Source organism: Corvus brachyrhynchos, unplaced genomic scaffold (genome assembly GCF_000691975.1).
Source record: "Corvus brachyrhynchos isolate BGI_N302 unplaced genomic scaffold, ASM69197v1 scaffold215, whole genome shotgun sequence".
NCBI classification, from domain to species: domain Eukaryota; kingdom Metazoa; phylum Chordata; class Aves; order Passeriformes; family Corvidae; genus Corvus; species Corvus brachyrhynchos.
The window spans coordinates 150066-159525 of record NW_008237887.1 but is presented as its reverse complement, the minus strand read 5'-3'; the positions used below and the strand labels follow the sequence as shown (position 1 = coordinate 159525).

The window sequence follows — 9460 nt, the reverse complement described above, 5'->3', positions numbered from 1 at the left end:
CCGGACCCCTTCCCGGAGCCCTTCCCGGAGCCCTTCCCGGAGCCCTTTCCAGAGCCCTTTCCCAGAGCCCTATCCCGGAGCCCTTTCCAGAGCCCTTTCCCGGAGCCCTTCCCGGAGCCCTTTCCAGAGTCCTTTCCAGAGCCCTTTCCCAGAGCCCTTCCCGGAGCCCTTTCCGGAGCCCTTCCCCGGAGCCCTTCCCTGGAGCCCTTCCCTGGAGCCCTTCCCGGAGCCCTTTCCCGGAGCCCTTTCCCGGAGCCTTTCCTGGGCTCATCCCGGCGGTTTGATGCCTCCGGGAATTCGCTGCTCCCCCGGCTGAGCACGGGCAGCTCGGTGCAGAGGTGGGGCCGGCTCCTCGGAGCTCTGCCCGGCTCGCCTGCGCCTTTCCCGCTGCTCCCCGAAGGGGTTTCTCCCTTCCCAGCCTCTCCTTCCCATTCCCTGTCCTGCGCACGTCCCACCCCATTCCCAGGGGGATGAGGCGTGGAGCAGCAGGACACCCTGGAGCTGCTCCCTCCGTCCTCAGCGTGGCAGGGACTCGCTGCCACTGCAGCCGGGGGGATCTGGCCTGGTTCCCTTCCTTGCAGGCAGGCAAACCCTCCGGGACAGCCCGGAGAGAGACGGGCATCTCCGGCACCGACACCTTCCGGCAGAGAGGATTTTCCTGCGGGATCTCGGCCTAAAACCCCTCAATTCCCCCGGACCTCGAGGTCCGAGTGAACCACGGAGAGCTTTTAATTTCCTCGGGAAGCCTCTGGTTGCTGGCCGCTGGTTGTTTTCCCCTCCCCTGCCTGCCCCGTAACCAGTTCTCCCTGCCCCGTCCCTCCCGTCCTCGGGATGGTTGGGATGGGAAGGACCAACCTGAGCAAACATTTCCTTTTGTTCGGCTTTACTCGGGCATGGCCCTGCTGCTGCAGCCGGGGCCGTGAGTCACCCGCGCGGAGAGCGGCCGCCTGGAAAATTCGGGGTGTTTTCAAGAAAATGCCCGGTTTTAATGACAGCGCTGGAAAAACCCCAAACAGCCACGCCGCTCTGCCGGGGCAGTGGGAAGGCTTCTGCACCAACTGTGGGCTGTGAGACGGAGCTGGGAAGGAACAGAAAGAGGGCAACCACCCCCAAACCCCCGCCGAGGTGCTGCCACCCCCCCATCGCACCCCTGTGCCCCGGGGGCTGCCCTATCTCCTCCATCTCCCCAGCGGGGTGGTGGAGGTGGAGACCAGGGTCCCCTGGCCGAACCCCGTCATCCCGGGAAGGAGGAGTTACCTTCCCGTGCCTTTTAATCCAGTCCTGCTGGTTTCCCCACAAAGCCCGGCAGAGCCTCCTTCCCATGCGGCACCATGGCCCCGCGACACGTCGTGGAGATGTCCACCAGCCACGCCACCCACGGCGTCTGCGTGCGGGGCACCGAGCTCTTCCTGGACACGCGCCGGTAAGGCTCGGCACCGGGGCGTCCCGGCGCTTCCCACGGGATGGGTTTGCCCTCGGTTCCGAGCAGGAGCAGGTGGAGAGGGAGCCGGAGCCCGTCAGGAGTTCATCCGAGGGTTTGGAGGGACCGGTCCTGCTGGGTGTGCTCTAGGGGATGATGTCCCACGGGGAGCTCACCCAATTTAGGGGATGATGTCCCACAGGGAGCTCACCCAATTTAGGGGATGATGTCCCACTGGAAGCTCACCCCAAGGCTCTGTTTTAGGGGGTGATGTCCCCCAGGGAGCTCATTTTGGCATTTTGGAGATGAAATCCTACAAGGAGTTCATTTTTGGGGATGAAATGCTACAGGGAGCTCATTTTTGCGGATGAAATCCAACAAGGAGCTCATTTTTGGGGATGAAATCCCACAGGGAGCTCATTTTTGGGATGAAATCGCACAGGGAGCTCATTTTTGGGGATGAAATCCCAGAGGGAGCTCATTTTTGGGGATGATGCCCCACAGGGAGCTCATTTTGGGGATGAAATCCCACAGGGAGCTCATTTTTGGTGATGAAATCCCAGAGGGAGCTCATTTTGGGGACGATGCCCCACAGGGAGCTCATTTTTGGGGATGATGCCCCACAGGGAGCTCATCCAAAGGAGGGACGTTGGCTCGAGGCGTCGCGGCAGAGCCAGGCCGGGATGGTTCGGAGGCAAAGCCTGAGCACACCCTGGCTAAGCCCGGGTCTATTTCTGGCTCTGAGAACATTGGGCAAGAGCAATTCCAGCCGAGCAACTCGGAGCTAAAACGGGAGCGAGAATGAAGCGCGTGGCTCGGGCAGAGGAAAATCCAGCGGCGGCCGTGCACGGGCAGGGCCGGGAAAAGGGATTTTTCCAGGATGAAACATGGGGAGGTTTATTGGGCAGATAGGAGGCCGTGCCTACGCTGCTGTTACAGTGTCATTATTTAATAAATCACATTTCTAATGACAGACAGCACAGCCCCAGCCAGTCGGCATCGCAATTACTGGGATGGTGTCTTGGGGCCGGCCCAGGATGTGCCACCGTCCCCCTCAGAGAGCTTTGGCTGCCCCAAAACTGCCTCATTTCCCCTCCTCGTTCAGATGGGAATATAGAAAACCTAATATCTGCAATTTTTTGTCCTCAAAGCCCTCTCAGCCCTATTTAAACATGGAGCCAGAGCCCGCAAATGGGCTAATTTGGCTTCTTGGTAACAAATTTGAGCCGTGGTCCCAAACAGCAGCTGATGGAGGCTCTTCCAGTGAAAAAATGGGATCATTTCATTCCTGGGGAGCACCAGCTGGGGGGAATTTAGTGATGGATGCACGGAGTTTTGGGCTGTTTGGGGCAGAACGTGGAGCCTGTTGGGGATCCGGCAGCCCCCTGAGGTGGGAGGGCCGCAAACCCTCAGCAAACGGCCCCAAACCCGCGGGATCCCTCATCCCCCAGTGATGGGGCGGGATTCGGGGCAAGAAGAGCTCCGTGAGGGAAAGCCCTTCTCAGATTTCCTAGGTGGAAACACATTTTTGTGCCTCCGACGCCTTTTGGCTTCGTGGAAAACACGACAGTCGAAAGGAAATCGGTGAAAACGTAAAATCTGCCATGGGGACGTAAAATCTGCCATGGAAACGTAAAATCTGCCATGGAAACGTAAAATCTGCCATGGAAACGTAAAATCTGCCATGCAGTGGGGACGTCCCTGCTGGGGGAGCCAAGCCAAGCCCGGGCGATGCTTTCATCTCCTCACAAGCCGCTGCAGGCACCGGCGACGCCGTGCCAAGAGCAACACCGGGGCGAAATCTGCCGCGGCGGGGTTTTGATGTTGTGTTTTATGTTCTCGCTGGTGAAGTTTCCCACCTCGCTCCCCTTGGGATGCGGCCGGGGGAGCCGGGAGCAGGTCGGAGCTGCCGGGATGGAGCGGCTGTAATGAGCAGGGAGCAGCACTTCAAAGGCTCCCGAGGATGTCACGGAGCCGGGCGCCGGCGCTCCGTGCCCAGCTCCAGGCTCCGCTCCAGCCCGAGCATCCCCCGCGTCACGGGATGGCCCCACAACAGCCATCCCCACGCATGGCTGGCGTTACAATGATCCTGGCTCGCCCCCGTCGGGGTTTTGTCACGGGATGCTGGAGTTTTGGGGGTTTTGTTGTGTTGTGGAGTGAGGTCGGACGTGGGATTGACCACGGCCGGACGTGCCGGAGCTGCAGCGGGAGCCGTGCTTGCTCAACGCCACCGCAGAGGTACCACGTGTGACACCGTGAGGACACATTTCATCAGCCAGGGATGGTCTCGGAGCCCTTCCCACCCAGTCGTGGCTGGGATTTAATTCCGGGTTCCGGGATTTGGCTCCCGTGGTCTCTGACCCAAGGCCGGTGTGTTCCAGGTCCACCCCCAGGGGTGCGGCGTCCTTTGACGTGCACGCCACGCCGGCGGGGGACGGTGCACATGATCCACAGCCCCGCCACAAAGCCCACGGCCGACTCCAGGTGGCCCCTGGATCGCGACATCGAGGTGGTGGTGACCATCGACAGCACCAGCAGGACCATCGACGACAACCAGGTCAGGTGCTTTTCGAGTGCCAGAAGTGGGGGAAATAAGGGAAACTTCCTGGGAAAGCTCGAGGATTTCTCAGTAAAGCTGACACCAGGGCGGTTTTCGGGGGAAACAACTCGAGCAGAATTGTGTAACTGGCACTGAGGAGAAATGAAACCGAGAAGGAGAAGATCCCACTCGGTGCTGTGACGATGACATTGTGGCGGTTGCAAAAGTCGGTGCCAGGCAACAAAAGATATCCCAAGCTGGGCTTTTGCCGTGCCCGATTTTCACAGAGGGCTTGGAGAACCGTGGTTAATGGAGGATGGCTTGGTTGAACCTCCCGGCTGGCTGGGCAGGAGGGGCTGGACTCTGATCCTTGTGGGGCCCTTCCCAGGCAGCTCATTCCGGGCTCCTGGGAGGGCGGGGATGCCGCCAGCCCGGTGGGATGTGGGTCACGGCGTGGGGATGTCTCTGCAGGTGAAGATTTCCTACTACAACCGGGAGGGCAACGAGCTGGCGGTGGCTTGGCTGTACCTCACCTGTGTCGGTAGGTGCCCCATGAAATCCTCATCTCTTGGGATCCACGAGGGTGGAATTCCTTGGGGGCCACACGCAATAAAGGTTTGGGTGTTCACCGATGCTGACGAGGAAGAGGGAAATAATTAAAACGTGATTACGCTGCCTTATATGGCGCACAAGAGACGGAGGCTGGGCCGCGGCCCCGCCCGCGGCGCACACGGAGCGTCCTCCTCGGCCTGCCAAGGCCGTGCCTCTGGGAGAAGAGGATCCACGGGAGATCTTCTCCCCCAGCTCTGCCCTCCGCGGCAGCGAGGGGAGAGGAATCGGCACCACAGCGGTGCCTGACCTGCTTTAGAGTTCTGTTTCAGGAGCCTGGGATGAGGTGAATCATTCCCTCCAAGTGCCTGCTTTCCCCTGCTGGCCGCAGAGGGAGTCCAGACAACCAGTCTGGATGCAGAAGCCTCCACGTGGAAGGATTAATTATCCTAAATTTGGGATTTTTCTGAGGCGTTCCCGTGTCCTCGAGTCGTGCCTACGCCTCCCAAAGCTGCCCCTGGACAGGCTGAAGGTTTCCCACGTCCCGTGGCTGATGGGCCCCACTGGAGCCGTCTGGGGCTACCACTGGCCACAGGGATTTTGCCTTCCCAATGTTCTTCTCTTGGTTAGGTTTAGAGTTTCCCTTCCAGCTTTTCCATGTCCTCCTCTCTGTGCCGAGGAAAGGACAAGCTCTGCCTCAGTCCCTGGGTTTTCCACACGCCGTGTGTCCCATCCGGAGGAGTTCTTGGGTTAGGACTGAGGTGGGGTTTGGATGAGGGCGCTGGCAGATCCCTGCAGCAGAGGCAGGAACTTGGGGCAAGAAGAGCTCCGTGAGGGAAAGCCCTTCTCAGATTCCCTAGGAATTATTTAGGAGCTCACTCAGCTATGGCAAAAACACGTTTGTGTGCCTCTGCCGCGTTTTGGCTTCATGGAAAACACAACAGTCGAAAGGAAATCGGTGAAAACGTAAAATATTCCATGAAAACGTAAAATATTCCATGGAAACGGAACTTGGGGCAAGAAGAGCTCCGTGAGGGAAAGCCCTTCTCAGATTCCCTAGGAATTATTTAGGAGCTCACTCAGCTATGGCAAAAACACGTTTGTGTGCCTCTGCCGCGTTTTGGCTTCATGGAAAACACAACAGTCGAAAGGAAATCGGTGAAAACGTAAAATATTCCATGAAAACGTAAAATATTCCATGAAAACATAAAATCCGCCATGAAAATGTAATATCTGCCAAGAAGTGGGGAATGTCCCTGCTGGGGGAACCAAAAGGAGAGGAGACAGCTGGAGATCAAAGAGGGAAAGTCGTGGGAAAGCCGTTGGGTTGGATTTTCTTGTCACGCTTGGAATTGTTGGGTCTGGAGCAGCTTTGGGGCGCGAAGGTGGGGTTGGTGTGGGGTCGCTCGTGGACAGCGCCGAGGAGGAGCCCAAAGCGGCACCGAGAGCTCATCCCCCTGCCCGTGGCTCTCTTGCTGTTCCAGACGTGTCCCTGGACGTGGACGTGAGCCGGAGCGGCCGAGTGAAGAGCAAAGGCAAGGACAAGGTAACGAGAGCTTTGCTGGGAGGCCGGATCCGTTCGCAGCCTCTTCCTGGAACATCTCCAGGAGGGAGAGGGAGCTGGGCGGTGTCTGCGTAAGGGAAACGACCCGGCAGATCCTCAGCCTATTCCACGCCAAAACCTCCCGCGGCTCCAGCCCGGCACCAAGGATCCCACAGGAGAAAACACTCGGCCTTCTCCTTCTCCTTCTCCTTCTCCTTCTCCTTCTCCTTCTTTTTCTCTTTTTCTTTTTCTTTTTTTCCTCCTTCTTCTTTGTCTTCATCTTCATCTTCATGTTCATCTTCGTCTGCTTCTGCTTCTTCTCTTCTATTTTTCTTTTCCTTTTTGGGCCCCAAAGGTGCCGCTAAATGAGTTTGGCAAGCAGCAGGAGATTTCCCCCTTTGGCCACACATCCGCATGAGCCCAGGCACTTAAGCCGGGCTAATTAACCGCAGCCCGATCGGCGGCGCAAATTGGCTATCGAGATGGGCTGAGCTTCCACAAGCGCTGCAGCCGTGTCCAGGCGAGGCTGGAAGGCGCCTCCAGCCTCGTTGGAAGATAAGATCTGGAAGCAGTCGGTGCAGGCCCTGCTGGAAGCGGCTGCTGGGAAGTGGAGCGGGTTGGAAGCGGCGCTGGCGTCTCCTCGCTGCGTGGCTGGGCCCCCCTCCGAGCCGGCAGGGCTTTCCTCGGCCCGGGATGGGGGAAATGGTGCTCCCGTCCTCTCTTGGTGCTTCTCCTCCAGGCCAAGTGGACGTGGGGCCCGGATGGACAAGGGGCCGTGCTGTTGGTCAACTGTGACCGGGACAGCCCCGGCGCGGGGGGCACGGACAGCGGCCAGGCGGACATACGGACGCCGGCAGGTAGGCTGCGATCCTGAGGGGCTCCCTGGGGGCTTCCCACTTCCATCCCCTCCCTCCGTGTCCCCCGTGTGCCCCAGACCTGCAGGACATGTCCGTGATGCTGCTGCGGACCCAGGGGCCCAGCGCCGTCTTTGCCGAGTACCAGGTGGTGCTGCACGTCCCCGAGACCGACGCGGACAAAGTGCGGGTTTTCCACGCCACCCGTGAGTACCTTCCCCCTCTCCTGCAGGACCCCCAGGTGAGCCGGCCCCACAGGGTTTGTTCATTGGGGCACCCCAATGTGCTGTAAACGCTCCTTTACCCCCAAAGCCCCTCTGCTGTTGCACAAGGTGGGGCTGCATGGGGAAAAATCAAGGGGGAGAAGGCTCCAAAGAGGCTTTTCCCAGCGAGGGTGCTGGAATTCCAGCGTTCCCATGGAGCGGGAACCCCCACGCGGCTCCCAGCGCTGTTTTGGCTCGGGCAGGGATCCAGGCAGCCAAGCAGCCCATCCCGTGGGGCAGTGCCCTTCGCCTTTGAACAGTCGGATCCCTGGCAGCTCCGCGCCGAAAATCAGGTCAGGGGAGCCAAGGGTATCATTAGATGCTCAGCCGGAGCCACGCACCTTGAAAGGGCTGGACCCGAGGGGACGGAGCCCTCTTCGTCCCGGCGAGGCCAAGTGTGTTCCCAGGGAGGAGGAGGAGGAGGAGGAGGGGGCACGCCCGCTCCTCTGCCGCCCTCTGGCACCGGCCACCTCCTCCTGCTGCCGGCGTGGCCCCGCTGCGGGCCCGCGGCTGAATCGGGGCTGGGAACTGGGGCTTTCTGCAGGCGGTGACTCCCACCCGCACTACAAGCCCGTGCTGGGGCCGGACAAGCTCTCCTACGTGCTGGACCGCGCCGGCCTCGGGGACAGCACCTTCTACGTGGAGGGGCTGGCGTTCCCCGACAGGGGCTTCTCCGGCCTCGTGTCCTTCAGCGCCAGCTTGCTGGAGGTGCCCCACAAGGTACGGGAGCTCGGCCCCACGCACGCCCTCCTGAACCCCCCCGTGGCCGAGTTCCCGAGCTCTGTCCCGGCCCCGGCAGGATTCCCCGGGCACGCCGATCTTCACGGACACCGTGGTTTTCCGCGTGGCGCCCTGGATCATGACGCCCAACACCCAGCAGCCTCTGGAGGTGTTTGTGTGCAGGTAGGAGGGGTGTCCCCCGTGATGTCCTGCCCTGGGGGATGCCCCAGGGAGGAGTTCCCGACGCTTCCGGGCTGAGTGGCAGCCGTCGGTGAGCCAGGGTTTGGGCATTCCCTGCTGGGAATATTTGGGAAGGGAGCCAGCTGGCACTGTGGGAGTCATTTCCATCCCAAGGAGGAGCGCTGCAGGACCTTCTCCAGCTCCAATCCCATTCAGGAATGTTGCCCAGAGTGTTTAAATCCCAAGGAAAAATCCTGGAGGACCTTCTCCAGGTCAGGGACATTTAAATCCCAAGGAGAAAGGCTGCAGGACCTTCTCCAGCTCCAATCCCATTCAGGAATGTTGCCCAGGGTGTTTAAGTCCCAAGGAGAAAGGCTGCAGTTCCCTCTCCAGGTCCAGGGCGTTTAAATCCCAAGGAGAAAGGCTGCAGTTCCCTCTCCAGCTCCAATCCCAGGCAGGAGCGTTGCCCGGGGTGCTCAGGAACGAGGAACGAGCTGCGGGGCCGGGGCTGTGGGGTCTCCCCGTGATCCCCTCGCAGCCCCAGTCCCTGCCCGTCCCCCCAGCATCAAGCAGGGCTCGGACTCCAACGAGGCCTTCATGGAGGGGCTGCGGGCGCTGCTGAGGAAAGCCAACTGCAAACTGACCGTGTGCTCGGAGCAGGACACCCGCAGCGACCGCTGGATCCAGGTCAGCCACGCCGGCCTCACGCCGGGCTCTCGGGGTCCCTCACGGGCTCCCGGTGTCACCCCTGTGGCTTGGGGAGCACCTGGAATGCCAGGAGCGAACCGGGGAACCGGGACTGAGGCACAGGGAGTGGTGGCACGGACGGGGACAGTGCCCAGGGAGCCTGGCCTGGCACCGGGGACGCAGCGGGGCACCGGGAAAGGGACCTCGTCGGGAGAGGGACCCCATGGCAAGGGGGACCCCAGTGCAGGAGGGACCCCACGGGGCTTTCCAGGAGGGTCCCCACTGCCAGGGGAACCCCAGGAGGACGCCCTGGCTGCGGCGTCACCCCGGGAGAGCCGGGCAGGAGCCTCCCCACTGGTTTAGGCTGGGCTTTGCCAGGCTCGTCCCATGTCCTGCCCCACCCTCCCCACATCCCTCGTGGAGATTGCTATCACCCCCCAAAGCCTTCCTTCTCCTCCTCCTCCTCCTTCTCCTCTTCTCCTTCCCAAAACAGGATGAGCTGGAGTTCGGCTACGTGGAAGCTCCTCACAAGACCTTCCCCGTGGTCTTCGACTCTCCCCGGAACAGAGGCCTGAAGGATTTTGCTTTCAAGAAGATCCTGGTGCGCCCTTGCGTTGAAATCCCCTTATTCCGCCCCAAAACCCGCCCGCGTGGAAGGTCCTTGGCACCGCTTCCCTCTTTTCCAGGGCCCGGATTTCGGATACG

The 9460-nt window shown here is 60.7% G+C and overlaps 2 protein-coding genes across 2 annotated transcripts in view; one reads left to right on the top strand and one right to left on the bottom strand.

Moving 5' to 3' along the window:
• LOC103614534 (protein-arginine deiminase type-2) overlaps positions 1 to 1238 on the bottom strand; it is a 14709-nt gene extending 13471 nt beyond the window's left edge. The window contains exon 1 of the mRNA XM_017732689.1: positions 1231 to 1238. Coding sequence (XP_017588178.1) covers positions 1231 to 1238 — 8 coding nt within the window. The remainder of the gene's footprint in view (positions 1 to 1230) is intronic.
• A 75-nt stretch (positions 1239 to 1313) lies between these two features.
• Positions 1314 to 9460, top strand: part of LOC103614533 (protein-arginine deiminase type-1) — a 17117-nt gene continuing 8970 nt past the window's right edge. The window contains 12 exon segments of the mRNA XM_017732688.1: positions 1314 to 1423; positions 3802 to 3850; positions 3852 to 3977; positions 4431 to 4500; positions 5993 to 6054; positions 6791 to 6908; positions 6986 to 7111; positions 7713 to 7888; positions 7968 to 8071; positions 8632 to 8755; positions 9249 to 9356; positions 9442 to 9454. Of these exon segments, the coding sequence (XP_017588177.1) occupies positions 1332 to 1423; positions 3802 to 3850; positions 3852 to 3977; positions 4431 to 4500; positions 5993 to 6054; positions 6791 to 6908; positions 6986 to 7111; positions 7713 to 7888; positions 7968 to 8071; positions 8632 to 8755; positions 9249 to 9356; positions 9442 to 9454 (1168 nt within the window). The 5' untranslated portion in view covers positions 1314 to 1331.